General features: G+C 38.4%; 2 protein-coding genes across 3 annotated transcripts in view; both read left to right on the top strand.

Annotated features, from left to right (window-relative positions):
- Nucleotides 1-207: 207 nt before the first annotated feature.
- Nucleotides 208-4,361, top strand: polr1h (RNA polymerase I subunit H). The gene is made up of 5 exons (XM_047382904.1): nt 208-353; nt 624-781; nt 3,701-3,804; nt 3,886-3,995; nt 4,083-4,361. The coding sequence occupies exons 2-5, from the start codon at nt 664-666 to the stop codon at nt 4,105-4,107; spliced, it is 357 nt and encodes a 118-aa protein (XP_047238860.1). The 5' UTR covers nt 208-353; nt 624-663; the 3' UTR covers nt 4,108-4,361.
- Nucleotides 4,362-12,204: 7,843 nt separating this feature from the next.
- Nucleotides 12,205-18,995, top strand: part of gtf2h4 (general transcription factor IIH, polypeptide 4) — a 46,148-nt gene continuing 39,357 nt past the window's right edge. Inside the window, exons 1-6 of one of the 2 annotated variants that reach the window (XM_047384781.1) lie at nt 12,205-12,337; nt 12,565-12,683; nt 12,770-12,874; nt 13,712-13,843; nt 16,098-16,280; nt 17,911-18,019. In XM_047384781.1, the coding sequence (XP_047240737.1) occupies nt 12,568-12,683; nt 12,770-12,874; nt 13,712-13,843; nt 16,098-16,280; nt 17,911-18,019 (645 nt within the window). In that variant the 5' untranslated portion in view covers nt 12,205-12,337; nt 12,565-12,567. Of the gene's footprint in view, nt 12,463-12,564; nt 12,684-12,769; nt 12,875-13,711; nt 13,844-16,097; nt 16,281-17,910; nt 18,020-18,995 lie in introns of both variants that reach the window. The other variant, XM_047384782.1, reaches the window with a different exon arrangement.

Raw genomic sequence — 18,995 nt, 5'->3', positions numbered from 1 at the left:
CAGAAATAACTTCACTGTTACTGAGCAAATGATATCTAAGTCCAACACACACAGAGAAGCCTGTTTGCAGACCTCTAAGTTACACAATACATTTTATTTCACACATTATTAAACATACTTGAGCATAGCAATACAGATCCTTTAAGCATAGCATGAATACTTTCCAACATAGGTCATACTAATGCAATAAAAGATTGGAAAAGGAGTAAAACTACAATGGAATGGTAAACCAAAAGGAGGCAGTAAAGCATCTAAAACGATGGCAACCGCCATTAAACACCATAGAAGAAGACGACGCTCTTTAGCACGTGAAAGCAGAAAGTTGTGACCGTTTATGGTAGCTGAGTATAAAGGTAAGGTTTATAGATAGTAAAGAGAATATTTGGCAGGTTCTCGTGTACTTCCTAAATAAATAATGAAGCAAAATTCAATCTGAAAGGAAATGTTTATGGAATGTTACCGTAACATCATCGTACCATTTCCGGTGGATCAGGAAGACGCTGTTGTAGCAGCTGCTGCACATAACCGTGTGTTATGATTACTGTACACGCTGTAAGAACGGAAGCAGTCCAAATGTTATCTTAGCGTGACTGTTCCCAACATGTTCTGTTTCTGGTCGTTAGGTTTCTGGAAACAACGGCATCGCTAACCTTCCCTAAGACTATGTCTTGCTCTGGTGGTGACCCAAACTTCTGTCCTGAATGTGGAAATGTTCTTCCGCTTCCAGGAAAATCCAACACTGTACGCTGCCCCCGCTGCTCCTTCTGCATTCCGGTAACAGGTACTCTTCTTCTGATTCTGACCCATCCTACACAGCATGTGTGAATCGGCTCAGGAACCATTGGCGTGCACAGACTTTTTGGCGGGCAAGTGCCCCAGCGGAAGAAAGGGCACCTTGTGCGAACAAGACAGGAGTATCGCTGGGAATACAATATGAGAGTTGGTGTTCATAGTGTGTGTTCATAATTGGTGTTTAGTTCCGCGGTACTGCAGCAGAGTGTCGCAAACAAATGTTTATGTCTGCTGATATAGTTCGGTGCAAAAATTATGTTCAGGCTAAAGGACTAAATAAACACTACTCGGACAAACACTTGCCATTTATTGTTTTATTTGAAGATTAATATATGGTTTTTGTGTTATTTTGTAGTCACAGTACGTGACCAGGCCCCTATGAAACTTAGACAACCCCTATCAGCCATAGACAATTTGGTGCCCTGGGAAAAATTTTTCATTGAGCATCCTGCACAATTGTCTAAATCTCACTGCCAATTTATATTCTCTAACACAATAAAAAACCAAAAACTTCCCACTTTGATGTTATCTTTTATTTAAAAAAAACTTATATCAGAAATATCTTACACAGAATATCAGAAGACTAAACCACATCTGCCAACATCTGCTGATGGCAAATAAGTTATGTATTAGTAAGCACAAGGGGTGAAAGTAGTTTTAAATTCAGAGGGGTGGAGTGAGAGAGGGGGCTGGGGAGGCACTGGGGGCATATATGCATGCAAATATATATATACTGTAGGCTTTCTGTATAAGGCAGAATTATTCTTAGAGAATTAGAATTAATGAAATTAACTACAAATCCTGAGAACTGACAACAAGGTGTCTGCTATTCTCATATTAAAATATTCTGATCACATCACAATTTTACACCCACAGAAATTGATAATACAACTTAGCCTACATGCCCTATATCAACTGAACTTTATTAAAGGACTCTTTATTAGCATATGAATTGTAATGTTACCCTGCTCATTTAGCTTTATATGTATTTTAATAAAATATTTAAACTTATCTACTGTGGTTGCAATAAAAGAAACATGAATCGGGGCACGTCACATGTGTGGGTGGCAAGGAGAAAGTAAGCAAAAATTACAAAAACGTGGGGCACTGGTAGGCCTTTTTGTATGGTGTATTTCTGATCTTAAAGGCTGGTAGGCCTTTAAGATCAGAAATATTAGCTCGGGGCACACACAAAAAAAAACTCAGGAGGGCCCTTTTTTGTCCAGAAGAAGAAAGGGCAGGTGCTCTAGCACCACCTAGTGTCCATCTACATCTACCTGTCGGGAACCACCACAGCCTTGTTTCTTGTTGGGGAACATCTAAAATCATAACCCAGCTCCTGCCATAGGCAGGCCTGTCATTTGCTGCTGGCTGATAAGTGGGCAGCATTTAGGACTTGAAGCATTATGCCCATCTGTCCACCCCATTATAATCATTTTAATTTCTGAAGAAAAGCGTCTGTTCGAGAATAGAGAAATCCCAGCCACTTAATTTAATATGCATTTATGACAGCCGGCTATCCAGTAGTGTTAAATGACGAAGAGAAAAAAACACTGAACAGCCTAAAGTAAAACTGATGTGAGATGAAACATCTGGTTTGGTGATGACCTCACCAGAAGTACAATAACTGGCAGCCCCCTGTGTTCAGAATGTAGCCTATAATTAACAGTTTTTGAAGCTTAAAATCTGTTAAAAGTCTGAAGCTGAATCTCATTGATTTAGGTTCATTTTGTGCTGGCTGGAAATAATTTGTTGCCCATTTTGGAAACAAAACAGAGCTCAAAATGTAACAATTCACTAAAAATAATATTGCAGCGACTTCAGGAGACAAACTAACCGCTGGGTGGCTGAAGTTGGACCGTTCCTTGTCCGACGCGCTCGTCAGAAAAAAAAGGATCCACTGAGGTCGAAAGTAAATGCCTTTTAATTACGGTATTAAGGAAAAAATAAACAACTTAAAATAACGTGTCCAAAGAATATGACTGAACAAACACAAATCACAAAGATCTCGATTGTTAGCGGTCAACAAAAAAATATAGCGGCCCGCACACCCCCTCTCCTCTCTCTCCCTTGACATTCAGGCAGGTGGGTTAATATGCCCAATGACCTGAACTCTGCCCATCTCCAGTTGACCCATACATTGATAAACAAACAGCAACAAAAACAACAATTCCAAATCCAAACATCTAACAAACCAGCCCAATTTCTTTTATGGCTCCTACAGATGACTTGGGGAAAGGAGCTTCTCTTTAAAAGAAGAATTGGTTGACGTTTTGACTTTGCCTTAAAGCTAAGTTTTTTAATTTATCACAACTATGTTATCAGAAGCATGCCAGCTTCTGACCGCTTAGATGAGTCATAACTCATCTAAGCAAGTACTGTAGAGAGAGGATTGAGTTGGTCTGTAAGAGCAAAAGAACAAAGTGTGATGTGTTGATAAACAAAATCAATAGATGAGGATGAAAAACCAACCGATGGCCCGTGGAGGTTGGATGCTGAGAATTTCAACAGAGGAGAGAGAAAAACCATTGTTGTCATCACTAAAGCTGAAAGGGGAAAATCTGTGGGTCGCTAGTAGGGCACATCCTTGGTCAGGTCTCCTGGGTGATGGTGTAGATATGGTGTATGACTCGGAACACCTGATGACCCCAGGTAACATCGCCAGCATGCTTTTAGTACTGTATTACTGTTATATTCCATATAAATACCAGAAACATATATAAAGATTCAGCTGTATAATAAAAGGTATTGTTTATTGTATGATTTTTGTATATGAAACTGTGGCTTTTGTTTCACATAATGGTTAAAAAACCTTGCAGGTTTTGATCTTTTGGTATCATACATTACTTTGTGGTAATCTTACTGTTTTCCTGAGATTTGATTTTGCTTCCATATGTTCATTACCCAGAATTCTCTGGCCTGGAAGTCTGTTCAACTGTCGTCTTTAACACTGTGGAGCAGTCGTCAGTGGCTATGGAGGATGATGAAGGCTCAGAGCTGAAGGGACCTGTGGTAAGACCAGCCTGTTCATAGAGCTTTATTTGCTGCTAACAGTTGGAAATGGTTAATAATGAGGTCATTTGCTCCCTAAAGATCGACAGACGCTGTATTCGGTGCAATAAAGAAGGGATGATTTATCACACCAGGCAGATGAGATCTGCGGATGAAGGACAGACAGTCTTTTTCACTTGTATACATTGCAGGTGACTTTAACAAGCCTTTCAATTTTTTTGCAGCTTTGTGTTTTTTGCGGCTTGTGTTTTTTTATTGTTTTAATGTCTGTGTTTTAGGTATCAAGAGAAGGAAGACTCCTGAGAGAAACGTTGCAAGCATCTGCAGGCATATCTTTACTAGAATGATTTTAGATCTAAGTTACGTGGACCAGGTGATGGCACATGAGCTTGCTCTCTCCAGTGGAGAGATTTTATTTTGGGAATCTCACTTCAGAGGAAATGTCTCAGGATTGTTGTAAACCACACTCAACTGTTAAGTTTTCATTTAAGCATCGTTCATGATTGCTGTTGTAAAGTACAGCTCATAGCTGGAAATAAAGTTAAATTCTAAAATCAGATCACATTTCCTAAATTGTTTCAAATATAATCCTTTATATAAGATGTTGCATTAATATAAGCAATGTAGGCATGCCGTGATATGAAAATTTGGGGCGATATTGATATCCAGTATTAATATTGCTGTTTTAACCAATAAACGGATATTTGCTGTTATTATATATATTTTCTTACACTTTCGGTGGTGTGAAAAAAACGACCACACGACAGACATTGCTTCTCTGCTTCAATTAAACACCCCACTATCCTTTGCTGTGTCACTGTCACATGACCAATCAAATACCACATGGTCAATCCCTTGTCCTCCCACTCCTGAAACACATGCAAAAATGACAAGATGGAAATAAACATCAGTTATTAATATCGACCCAGTTTTCCTTATCAGACCTATACTGATATGTTAATAATAACGATATATTGTCCACCCCTCAAATATGTTTATAATTAAAAGGTGTATTATTGTATTCTGCTGAGGGATAAACTATTGGGCAACAAATGCTTTTGCTAATGTAGAGAGTAGCAGAACTGTCACTACAGTTCAAAGGAAAACCAAAGGTTTAATAAAGTAAAGATGAGGAGAGGTTCAACAAACTCAATTCTATCTATAAATTGTAAGTTGTCTTTGTCTTTGGGTGAAATGGCTGCCAGAATGGCTGATTTCAACAATTTCAGTGAACTTTGAGTATCTCAGCTGAAAGGTTCGTGAGTGCTGTAAAAAGCCACCATCACTAAGAACTCTGATATAACAGATCAAGTTAATATGCCCTCTTCAGGATTGTGAAAGATATATGGGCAACTATTTCATAAAAAACAATGAAATGAGAGAAAGGCTTCATAGACGTAAATAGTTGCTAACTTTGCACTAAAACATTGATTTAACATTTATCCACATTTAGAATATAGGCTAGAGAGCAGGATTGAATGTTTTTCATTTAGGTGTATTAAATCCGACACGGCAGACTTCCACTAAACTAATAAACTAAGACTTTGACTAAAAATTAAACATGACTTGCAGTATGTTGTGATGAGTACTGATATATGTGATCAGTGATGTAGCTGTAAGGTAGTGCAGTTGGCACTGTTGCCTTGCAGTAAGATGCTTTTGGGTTCAAATTCCCTCTGGTCTCTCTGCATGGAGTTTGCATGTTCTCCCCATGCATGTCTGGGGATCAGGGTTCTGCCACAGTCCAAAAATATGTATGCCTTGTGTTGAACATGTAAACTTTAGAACATAGACATTGAAAAACTTTCAGAGCTGTATTTCATTTTATTTATGTAGAGCCTAATCACAACATGTGGTCTCAAGGCATGTACAAAATAGAAGTTAAAAGGTCAAGCTAAGTGGGTAGAACAATGCCTTTCTGATGTGTTGGTAAAACACAAAAATACATTTGTTCTGATATATAAAGAGACCTATATATGATTTAATTAAGAAATTTCATATTACTCAAGTGGCTAAAATCCTTTGAAATACACTATATTGCCAAAAGTATCTCTATAGGTGCTATGATAACATCCCCTTCTTAATCTATAAGGTCCAGTTTCTTGATGGAGCCACAGTTGCCAGCAATAGCAACTTTAACTATTCTGTAAACGTATTCCACAAGGTTTAGGAGGATTTTTATAGTTGGATGAGAAAACCAGAACCGCCTCTGCTCTAATTTATCCCAAAGGTTTCTCCATACCAAGCATCATACACGTGCAACCATGGAAGTGATAGAGACACTGAAATTCTTGATTTTGTGGTGGGACCCAATACTTCCGGCAATATAGTGTATCTTTTGGGTTTGTGCCAACGGAACACATCGATATGGGCAAGATGTGTTTCAATTCAGGGGCTTTACCTACTTCCACTGTGGCTGTTGATAATGAGAGACTTTAAAAAAAAGAAATACAAATACAAAATACACTCACCGGCTACTTTTTTAGGTACACCTTGCTAGTACGGGGTTGGACCCCCTTTTGCCTTCGGAACTGCCTTAATCCTTCGTGGCATAGATTCAACAATGCACTGGAAACAATCCTCAGAGAGTTTGGTCCATATTGACATGATAGCATCACACAGATGCTGCAGATTTGTCGGCTCAACATCCATGATGCGAATCTCCTGTTCCACCACATCCTAAAGGTGCTCTATTGGATTGAGATCTGGTAACTGTGGAGGCCATTTGAGTCCAGTGAACTCATTGTCATGTTCAAGAAACCAGTCTGAGATGATTCGTGCTTCATGACATGGCGCGTTATCCTGCTGGAAGTAACCAGAAATAATCATAAGATGGGTACACTGTGATCATAAAGGGATGGACATGGTCAGCAACAATACTCAGGTAGGTTGTAGCGTTGACACGGTGCTCAGTTGGTACTAAGGGGCCCAAAGTGTGCCAAGAAAATATCCCCCACACCATTACACCACCACCACCAGCCTGAACCATTGATACAAGGCAGGATGGATCCATGCTTTCATGTTGTTGACGCCAAAGTCTGACCCTACCATCTGAATGTCGCAGCAGAAATCAAGACTCATCAGACCAGGCAACGTTTTTCTAATCTTCTATTGTCCAATTTTGGTGAGCCTGTGCTAATTGTAGCCTCAGTTTCCTGTTCTTAGCTGACAGGAGTGGCACCCGGTGTGGTCTTCTGCTGCTGTAGCCCATCTGCCTCAAGGTTCGAAATGTTGTGCATTCAGAGATGCTCTTCTGCATGCCTTGGTTGTAACAAGTGGTTATTTGAGTTACTGTTGCCTTTCTATCAGCTCAAACCAGTCTTGCCATTCTCCTCTGACCTCTGGCATCAACAAGGCATTTGCGCCCACAGAACTGCGCTCACTGTTTTTTTTTTCTCTCTTTTTCGGACCATTCTCTGTAAACCCTAGAGATGGTAGTGCGTGAAAATCCCAGCAGATCAGCAGTTTCTGAAATACTCAGACCAGGCCGTCTGGCACCAACAATCATGCCACGTTCAAAGTCACTTAAATCACCTTTCTTCGCTATTCTGATGCTCGGTTTGAACTACAGCAGATCATCTTGACCATGTCTACATGCCTAAATGCATTGAGATGCTGCCATATGATTGGGTGATTAGAAATGTGCATAAATAATCTAATAATGTGGCCGGTGAATGTATATACACAGTGCCTTGAAAAAAGTGTTTACCCATTCACAGATTTGTCAAGCATTGTGATTTTCCTTTTACATAGTTATAGAGGAATTTTGGCGCACTTTTGTCTGCAGAATGCTTTTAATTCAGCAACATTAGAGGGTTTTCCAGAATGAATGGTTGGTTTTAGATCATTTCACAGCATCTCAATTGAATTTAAGAATGAATTTCGAATGTTCAATTCAGTTTTATTTATATTGAGCCAATTCACAACACATGTCGTCTCAAGGCACTTTACAAAGTCAATTCAGGGTATTCATACAGATTTCAAGTCAGGTACATACATTCTAATTAATCCTAACTATCAAACAGTCAGATTCAGTTTATTAATGAAATTGGATAAAAGTTTTTCTATCTAAGGAAACCCAGCAGATTGCATTGAGTCAGTGACTTGCAGCATTTACTCCTCCTGGATGAGCATGTAGCGACAGTGGATAGTTGGTTGCTTTGACTTTGCAGCAATCCCTCATACTGAACATGCATGTAGTGACAGTGGAGAGGAAAACTACCATTTAACAGGAAGAAACCTCCAGCAAAACCAGAACCAGGCTCAGTGTGAGCAGCCATCTGCCCCGACTGACTGGGGGTTTGAGAGAACAGAGCAGAGACACAAAAAAAACACAGTAGTACTTTCTATGGGAAAGAAAAGTGAAACATTAATGGTTATAGCTCCTTTAGTGGCTTCATCTAGGAGAGAAAGACAGCTAAGCAGATTAACTCTGAGCCAGTTTTCAAGTCTAGAGTATGAAAGAGAGCACATAGAGTTAGTCATAGTAGAAGCTCAGCCAGTAGCTATGTCTAGGAGAGAAAGGGTTAAACACTGAAAGACAAGGCCAAGTGGATAATCTGTAGAAGGTGAGCACTAAGTTGTTGCAGCAGAAAGTCAGCCGATGTCTCCCTCCAGGAAGGTGCCACAGCTAAACATAGAGCCAGGTCAGATGTAGCTTCTAGAAAGAGAAAAACAGAAAGAGAACATGAAATTAAAAGCTGAAATAACAGCAAATAATGCAAAGTTGGAGAGTAATATGAGAATGTAGCAGAGAGAGTGAAAGTGGTCATTATGTCCTCCAGCAGCCTAAGCCTGTAGCAGCATAACTACAGAGATTGCTCAGAATAAACTAAGCCACTCTAATTATAAGTTTTAAGCCTAGCCTTAAAAGTAGACAGGGTGTCTGCCTCACGGACTAAAACTGGGAGCTGGTTCCATAGGAGAGGAGCCTGATAACTGAAGGATCTGCCTCCCATTCTACTTCTAGAGACTCTAGGAACCACCAGTATACCTGCAGTCTGAGAACGAAGTGCCCTGTTAAGAATATATGGAACAATCAGATCTCTGATGTATGATAGAGCTAGATCATTAAGGGCATATTTATATTTGAGGAGGAGATTTTTAAATTCTATTCTGGATTTAACAGGGAGCCAATGAAGGTAAGCTAAAATAAGAGAAATATGATCTCTCTTCTTAATTTTCATTAGAAGTCTTGCTGCAGCATTTTGAATCAGCTAAAGGCTTTTAACTGCATTTTCTGGACATCCTGATAGTAAAGAATTACAATAGTCCAGCCTTGAAGTAACAAATGCATGGACTAGTTTTTCAGCGTCAATCCAGGATAGGATATTTCTAATTTTGGCAATATTCTGGAGGTGAAAGAAGGAAATCCTATAAACCTGTTTAATATGGAATTTAAATGACATGTCCTGGTCAAAAATAACACCAAGGTTTTTTATTTTATTACCAGGGGTCAATTTAATGTTGTCCACATTAATTGATTGACTAAGCAGTTTCTTTTTCAAAGATTCTGGTCCAAGACAGCAACTTCTGTCTTGTCTGAATTTAGAAGCAGAAATGTTAAAGCCATCCAAGTGTTTATGTCTTCTAGACATGTCTGTAGATGTCATAAGTTTTTTGTTGGACCAATGTGCGGGGAAGAACTCCTGAAGCTCGAGATTTGCAGGTAAGACGAGACTTTATTGTCCATGGCAGGACACAGACAGGGTAGTAAGTATGCAACAGGAAACACATATACACAAGATCATACATAAGGAACCAGCGGGGAACAAAGGAAACAAACGGGCTTAAATACATAACTGAACAGCAGGGGTAATCAATGACAAGCGTGACCAAACAATCAGGGGAAAACACAGAATAGGTGTGGGTTTGGCGTGCAGGGAGACAGAAAACAAAGGACTGGTAATATAACAAAAACACAAGCAGGTATGACAGTAGCCCATCAAACTGGTTGGGCTCATCAGGATTTATTGATAGATAAAGCTGAGTATCATCAGCATAACAGTGATGCTGCCTGTTAATTTTACCTACTGGAGGCATATATATAGTAAAGAGAATTGGTCTAAGCACTGAACCCTGTGGTACTACACGATTAACCCTGGAGTTTAAAGATGATTTATCATTTACATGAACAAACTGGAATCTGTCAGACAAATACGATTTAAACCAGCCTCCTGCTGTTTCCCTGATCCATACAGCATGTTCCAGCCATTCTAAGAGAATATTGTGATTGACTGTATCAAATGCAGCACTGAGATCTAACAGAACCAGTACAGACACAAGTTCATTATCTGAGGCCATAAGAATATCATTAGTGTCTTTCACTAGTGCTGTTTCAGTGCTATGATGAGCCTTGAAGCCTGACTGAACTCTTCAAACAGGTCATTACTGTCTAAATGCTCACACACTTGATTAGCAACTATTTTCTCAAGAATTTTAGATAAGATTGGAAGATTGGATATAGGTCTGTTATTTAGTAAGTCATCTTGATCAAGCAACGGTTTAAGTATAGGTTTAATTACAGCTACCTTAAAAGCCTGTGGTACATATCCATTTACTAAGGATAGGTTAATCAAATCTAGAATGGGGCAGTTTAATCAACACTTCCTTCAATAATTTGGTTGGAATTGGGTCTAACAACAGGTTGAAGGTTTAGATTAAGCTAATATTTCTGATAACTCAGGAAGTTCCACAGGATCAAAACAGTCCAAACACAGATCAGATTTTACAGTTACTTCCAATGTTGTCTCACTTACTGAGGATGAAGTAATCAAGTTCAGGAGTATGCCAATGATTTTATTTTTAATAGAATAAATTTTATTTAAAAAGAATCCCCTAAAGTTATTACTGCTAAGAGCTAAGGGAATGGATGACTCAACGGTGCTATGACTCCGTAAATTTAGCAACTGTACTAAAAAGAAACCCATGATTATTCTTATTCTCTTCTATTAATGAAAAATAAGCTGTTCTAGCTTGGCAAAGTGTCTTTTTATACAACAGTAGACTATTTTTCAAGATTAAATATGATTCCTCTGGGTGCGTAGAGCGCCATTTTCTCACCAACTTTCTAACATTGTTCTTTAAAGTACGCAGCCCTGCATTTAACCAGGGAGGCAGTGCCCTATGAATAATTTCCTTCTTTTTCAGGGGCGCTACATTGTCTAAGCCATTGACTACGCCATCCCATTTTAGGGAACCTACTAGAACATAACTTTTTTTTCCCTACTGGAAGCATTGAAATGATGTTAGAAGAACCTTCCATAAAGATTATGTGATTGCCAAATACTGCTTATTTTACATCATCTAATCAGCAGAACACCAACCATTATAGTACATTGTTTCTATGTGCTTTATATAAATGCTATCAGATTCAGGCTTTGTATTTACAGAAGGTTCAAAAGATCAATATAAAGGGACAGCAGGCAAGTGTATGCTCCATCTGGTAAAACGTTTGTCATAAAAAGGTTGTCTGATCATTTATCAGTTTATTCCATTGACCTAGAAAGTGTACTTGCTTTACAGTTGTTTGAAGAAAGGGACATTGATCCTGGATAGCTTGTCGGTCCATCACAGTACATCAGTAATTTCACAGTGTTTCAGTCTCATCAAGTATAAAATCCAGTAAATCCTTATCAGAATACTACATCCATATGTATACAACACAAAGCAAAGGTTCAAATACACATTTTGAGTCTTGCTTATGTTGGAGCAGAGTTAATCGAGTTTGTTAATATTGCAGCTAAGCAAGCAGTAAGAGAAGACTTTCAACAGTCAAATATCATCAAGTAAAGCCAAGATCAAGATTTAGAGCCATGCAACATAGCAACAAAGCTAGGATGTCAGTGAAACTGAATCACATCTATTTAACATTCAAAGGCAGGTTGAAAATAGAAGGGATGCAAACACGACAAGAAGAGAATGCTTTACAATCACCTGTTTAAAAATTGGGAATACTGGTTCTAATTATACATTACATAAGATAAACACAAGCAACTTAAAAATGTAATAACTTTAGTCAGTTACCACTAGGGATTTCAGTACACAGTCATGTTCAATAATTTAGAATATGGGTTCAACCATATACAATATGAATGGTTCAACCATTAAGCAGGGATTATACAGTTCATATGCTTCATTACATTCCATGTTTCTCTATTAAAAGGTACTTTTTGGTCCAATGGAATATTTAATTTTATCTATAAGTAATGGAAATAAAGGCTTTCATGGCTGTTGTATAAAGGCTCTCTCTCTTTATATATAATATATATATATATATATATATATATATATATATATATATATATATATATATATATTATCATTATTATTATTATTATATATTTGTTTTTCTTTATTTTATTTTATTTTTCGCCACCTAAAGGCCAGCCCTGTAGGAGGCGGTAATGCACATTTACGAACTGTCATTAAACAGAAGAAGAAGAACATACTCATGTTTACCATATTGGTTTTTTGTGTAAAGTAAATTTCTTCGACAAGGAGTTTGCTGGTTTCCCATACTCTCCTCTATGCGGTACATATACCTAATATGCCCAACATTTTGACTGTATGTGTTTCATCCTTAGCTGACGTTTAAGTAACAGGACCCTTCTGAAAGTAGCTAAAAAAATATTCTGAGACTTTTCTGTGGCAGCAAAGGTAGACGAGCTGTTCCTACATTTATTAAGTCACTGTGTGTATAGAGAGGGCAAACAGTATGTATTTATGGTTATATGGTGAACTAGTTCTGTTCTATGGCAGATCATGAAACTGCGGGTCCAGCTGCAGTGTAAGAACCTTCATGAGTACTTGAGAGAACTGAGCCCTGAGATACTGGACAGACTGTATAACCACCCAGCAACATGTCTGGGTGTCTACAGGTATGTACCCTGTATTGAACCTGTATTAACACTCAGCATACTCGACATCCACCATTATTATGGCATCCAGGATTTTTTGCTTACAGGGAACTTCCGTCACTTGCTAAGAACTATGTGATGCGCATGCTGTTCCTGGACCAGCCTCTCCCCCAGGCAGCTGTGGCACTGTGGGTAAAAAAAGATAGTAAGAGGTGAGTCACTCACCTTGTCCTGTTATGACACCAAGAACATCACTGCATCTGGGGTTACCCAGTCTGACTGATCCGCATTTCTATGTATTACATTAATCCTAAGCTTTTAGACACTTTGTGGTTTCTCCGCATTCACAGCAGGTCAAGCTGAGTTTTTTAAACATTATTGGGGATCAAGATATTTGGCACAAGTGACACTGGCCTTTGTTGTATTTTTGGTCATCAGTGTTTCTTGGATTCAATTTTTATTGGGGCGTTATATGTTGCTTTTTCTGGCCTTTTGGCATACTTCATGTTTTCAGAAAGGTTCTGTAACAGATAATCAGCCCTAGTTGTGGTTGGTAAGACTTAAATTCAGTTTTCCAGAAAAAAGTTATTCATCTAAGTTAATTTATGATTTAACAAGATGAGTAATTATATTTTCACATTGGATCAGGGTGGTTTGTCTGACCCTTTTCCTATATTAAATTAAATCAAATCATATGCCCTGTACCTGATGGAGATAACTTGTGTTTCTACTTGATCACTGCCACCTTTAAATGACTACATTTTTCAATCCTGCATTAACATTTAGTCCAAAGCTGTTAAAATGTATTAGAATTGTTTTGTGTGTAATTGGTTACGGACCTTTCTACTTATATGTAGACAAATGGCTGAGCTGTATGTAACATTTTGATTGTGAAAATCATAAAACTACTCTGGGAATTGTAGATAAAATCCATATATAGTTTGCAGCTTTTCTGTCACCCCCCTAGCAGAACAAAGCTAATGGCTAATTGTGTGTCACACTGGTTCTAGTTGAAATGATTGTATTTACGTGTTGGTGTGTTCCTGCAGGGACCATGATGACTGTGTCTCAGTGTTGACAGGTCTTCGCCTTTGGCACAGTCAGCACCTTCAGGGCGGGCTTCAAGGATACTTTTTAAATCCAGTGTTCAAAGACAACCTAGGAACAGCACTGCTTGGAGGGTATGTTTGCTTTTGAGAATGGATTTGTTATTTTTATGGCCTAATTCTTTTCTTCTACATAAGTTTAACTGATCTTAGGACTGGGTGACATGGCTGTAAGTAATATAGGCACAATACAACAGCTGGAATGTTTTCTTTAAGCCAGGATAGTCCTCTATGGTCGTTATTTAGCCCCCTCCATTCCTGAGTGGAAGTTAGCCCTTCTTGTTTTACCTTGAACTATAAGGTGGAGTTTTGAGTGTAGATAGTCTTAACCATTTCATGTTGGTTGACATTTCTAAGTACTATATTTCAGTTATCTCGGTTTAAATTTTAATGGTAGGAGTTGTTGTCTTGCAATCTGAAAGTTGTGGGTTTGATTCCAACTTCCTCTTGCCACATGTCGATGTGCCCCTGGGCAAGGGACTTAACCACAAGTTGCCCTTACCGAATGTGTGTGTTTGTGAGTAAAATTGAGTGAATGTGGTTCTAGTTTAAACTGCTTTGAGTGGTCAGTATGACTGGAAAGGCACTATATACCATTTACCATTTACCATTTACTTTCATTTGGGGAAGACAGAGGGACTAAAACTTCAGTTTAAGGGTTTTAAGGCTTCTATATTTTAAGGCAACAGATTTTATATTTGAAATGAGGCCACTGTGTGTTTCTTTGCAATGCTCCTTTGGCATGTGTCTGGTTTTATTTATAAAAAACCTATACATGTTACATTTTGAGTTTGGAGGGATTTTATTTCTGTTTCAGAATATCACTTATGTAAGAAAATCAGATTTACATTTTCATGGCTGCAGAACATAGAGTTGTATCCTGTTTTGATCTCTGCCACAGATGTGAATAAAGGTATAAATCAGGTAATACTGTGAAATTGCCGGGAAGGTTTGGAGTATTCTTTACATCATGTTGCAGTATGACTGTCACTTGTCAAAAACTTGTATAGATCTGGGCGTAAAAATAATCTTAGGACAAGTTGTGTGATTAAGAAAACCATTCACATACAGGCTAACACCAGTATTGATAAATCTTTATTTCCATGCCTCATAGAATTTGTGACTTCAGACCCATATCAGCTCATCAAACTGCGTGCAGAACTGCACATACCAAAATGATACCTGACATTTTTTCATTATACATTTTCTCAGTATAAATAGCAATAATCTTCTAGCTGATTCTAGGCAGACCCATCTTCCCATCTGTACCCCAGATGCAGTGCTCTATGCCCAAAAACCCCGGCTTGGAATGCAACTGCATAGCTATGGTGTTGAATGCCAGGTTTCCCTCCTAAACATGCTTTTCTAGATTTTAGAATAGCCCTATAAGGACATGCTTGGACGATGAAATAGACTCAGTAAAAGCCCCTCATCACCCTAGATAAAAGCTTTTCCATAAAATCCTTTTTGGTTGATTAATGAAGACGTCTGCAACTGCAGACATTCTCCTTACATGTTGAGCATGATTCCACTGTATTTAATGTTGTGTGTAGTCCAGGTTGGTACAGTCACTTTATCCTAAACAGGACAGCCATCTATCTGAGCTCAATCACTGCTACCTAAAATATGTTTTCTTTTAGAAGATAAAAGTTTTTTTTTCCATTCTTCCTCCATTTTGCCAAACTCTCACAAAATATTTCAGTTACTGCGAACACAAAACGTTTCCCAACTTAGAGCATTTTTATATAATACAATAAATTATTAATTAGTAATTATTATTAAAGATTATTAGGAAAGTAAAATAATTTATCATATATAACCAACAATCACCATATCCCTTGTATATCTTGCTATCAACATAATTTTGCACAAAGACTAAAATTCTCTTGCACAGCTTAAATTCCTTTGCTGAACCTATGAGTCTGTATTGGCATAATCTTACATCTGCGATCTGGAACCTAGTGTAAGATTTCAAGGTACGCTACACACACATGCAGTTGGCTATGTCTTGAAAAGAGTGTAGACATGATTGTACATGTTTGATTAGTGAGGGGCAATATGTGTAAGTGCCACAGTTGCATATGTATACATTACATTATAATGTTGTTGTGTTTGACAGTTTTTAGTGCATGATTTAACAAGCTGTCATTTGACAGCATTTTTTGGATTGCATTTCTAGTCTTGGTATGAAACGATTTGAAATGTTTCTTCTGTTTATTCAAGTTTAATTCTTTTTAAGCCCACAATCTTTACCCGGCCAAGTTGTGGGATTTAAAATAAGAAAACTTCTTTGCTCTGTAAAATAATCCAATTATGTACTGCTCCACAGGGGTGCGCAGTGGGCGGATGAGGGTAGCACTCTGGGTCCTGATCGCCATGCACGAGACATTGAGAGCCTTGACCGCTATGCTATGGAACGCTGGGAAGTTATCCTGCAGTTCATGGTGGGTTCACCCAGTGCTGTTAGTCAAGACCTGGCTCAGCTGTTGGTTCAAGCAGGCCTCATGAAAAGGTACAGATAAATACAGCTTAGTCATATTTTCCAAATGTAAAACATTTGAGAAATACCTAAATTAGTTTTACGCTAGGTGTTAATCGATTTGTGAATTCATCATTAAAGCTGAGATTATTCTAGGTGACTGTGCGCCCTTCTCATTGGCATATTGTCTCTACAGGTTTACAGGTCCTTCTCAAAATATTAGCATATTGTGATAAAGTTAATTATTTTCCATAATGTCATGATGAAAATTTAACATTCATATATTTTGTCGAAGCATCCTGGGCCTCCATAAGACCTCAGCAGTGCCACAGGCTGATGGCCTCCATGCCACGCCGCATTGAAGCAGTCATTTCTGCAAAAGGATTCCCGACCAAGTATTGAGTGCACAACTGTACATGATTATTTGAAGGTTGATGTTTTTTTGTATTAAAAACACTTTTCTTTTATTGGTCAGATAAAATATGCTAATTTTGTGAGATAGGAATTTTGGGTTTTCATGAGCTGTATGCCAAAATCATCCGTATTAAGACAATAAAAGACCTGAAATATTTCAGTTAGTGTGCAATGAATCTAAAATATATGAATGTTAAATTTTCATCATGATATTATGGAAAATAATGAACTTTATCACAATATGCTAATATTTTGAGAAGGACCTGTATTTGGAGGTTGATATCAATGAAGTGCCTTTGTGTAGGCCACTTCAATGTCAGTGTCACTTCTGATAAATGCTGAAGATCCTTGGCTGCTAAGTTTACATGTTTTGTTTTAACCACTGAGCTAGAATGGATGCTGCAGATGTTTGGTTTCTCCTAATACAGTCCACAAGAGCTTTAAAAAAAAAAAAATAGAACTGCATTTAACAACCATCCATCATTTTCTATACCCGCTTCTTCCATACTGGGTCACAGGGGAGTTGGTGCCTATATCCAGCAGTCTATGGGCGGGAGGCAGGGTCCACTGTGAAGAGGTCGCCATTCCATCGCATGGCAACACAGAAAAGACAAACAACCATGCACACCTAAGGGCAATTTAGAGAGACCACTTAACCTAACTGGTTCATGTTTTTGGACTGTGGGAGGAATCCGGAGTACCCGGTGAGAACCCACGTATGCACGGGAAGAACTTGCAAACATCCATGCAGAAAGACTCCCGGGCTGGAGTTGAACCCAGGACCTTCTTGCTGCTAAGCAACAGTGCTACCAAATGCGCCACCATGCAGCCATGCATATCAACACCAGAGATTGTATGTGTGTTTTTCACTCTGAAATACATTTTTAAATGTATGAGAATCAGATCAAGATCACATTTTAATAAGTAAATCTCAATATAAAAGTGAAATAAAGGTGTTTTTAGTTGTAGTTTTCAAGATTAAATTATTGCATTGATTTACCAAAACATCATACTCGCTACCATGGAAAGGTTAATCTAAAAGTGTAGTTGGCCACACTTATACTGGCCTGTTCTAGAAAAGGCTCTAGACATTTAATTTAGTTGCTTGTCTGGAACATGTGTGCAATAAATTAACTGAGCTGAAGGCAGCACAACAGGATCATCACGAGGAAAGAACTGCCATGTAGAATGGTGATGATAAGGTCTGAACTGTTCCTCATGTTGCTCTCTTATTCTCTTTGAACATAAGTGAGGCAGGAGAAGCACCATACATCACCTCTGCTGGTTTCCAGTTCCTTCTTTTGGACACAGCCTCTCAGCTTTGGTACTTCACCTTACAGTACCTCAAAACTGCTCAGGTAAAAGTAAACTCGGGACTGCATAACAGAATTGTTGGATGTTTATTAGAACTGTTTTTAAGTTGTATTTATTATAGTCCTGTTGTTGTACACCACCCTCTGGGTTTTCAGGTGGTGTATGTTTTAGGATATCTAACAGTGCATTTAGCAAATTAAATTAATTGTATTACATCAGTGCTTTGTTTACTTGTTTACTTTCATCCAATTTTTAGTCCATAAGGTGGGAAATGCAACACTTCCACTGTGAGTGACAAAATCTAAACCAGAAATCCAGAAAATCACATTGTGTGATTTTTAAGTAATTCATTTGCATTTTATTGCATGACATAAGTACAGGTCCTTCTCAAAAAATTAGCATATTGTGATAAAGTTCATTATTTTTCATAATGTCATGATGAAAATTTAACATTAATATATTTTAGATTCATTGCACACTAACTGAAATATTTCAGGTCTTTTATTGTCTTAATACGGATGATTTTGGCATACAGCTCATGAAAACCCAAAATTCCTATCTCACAAAATTAGCATATCATTAAAAGGGTCTCTAAACGAGCTATGAACCTAATCATCTGAATCAACGAGTTAACTCTAAACACCTGCAAAAGATTCCTGAGGCGTTTAAAACTCCCAGCCTGGTTCATCACTCAAAACCCCAATCATGGGTAAGACTGCCGACCTGACTGCTGTCCAGAAGGACACTATTGACACCCTCAAGCAAGAGGGTAAGACACAGAAAGAAATTTCTGAACGAATAGGCTGTTCCCAGAGTGCTGTATCAAGGCACCTCAGTGGGAAGTCTGTGGGAAGGAAAAAGTATGGCAGAAAACGCTGCACAACGAGAAGAGGTGACCGGACCCTGAGGAAGATTGTGGAGAAGGGCCGATTCCAGACCTTGGGGGACCTGCGGAAGCAGTGGACTGAGTCTGGAGTAGAAACATCCAGAGCCACCGTGCACAGGCGTGTGCAGGAAATG

The sequence above is a fragment of the Girardinichthys multiradiatus genome, chromosome 13 (assembly GCF_021462225.1).
Source record: "Girardinichthys multiradiatus isolate DD_20200921_A chromosome 13, DD_fGirMul_XY1, whole genome shotgun sequence".
Classification (NCBI taxonomy): domain Eukaryota; kingdom Metazoa; phylum Chordata; class Actinopteri; order Cyprinodontiformes; family Goodeidae; genus Girardinichthys; species Girardinichthys multiradiatus.
Note: the sequence above shows the minus strand (reverse complement) of the source record. Positions and strands in the feature narration are given on the sequence as shown.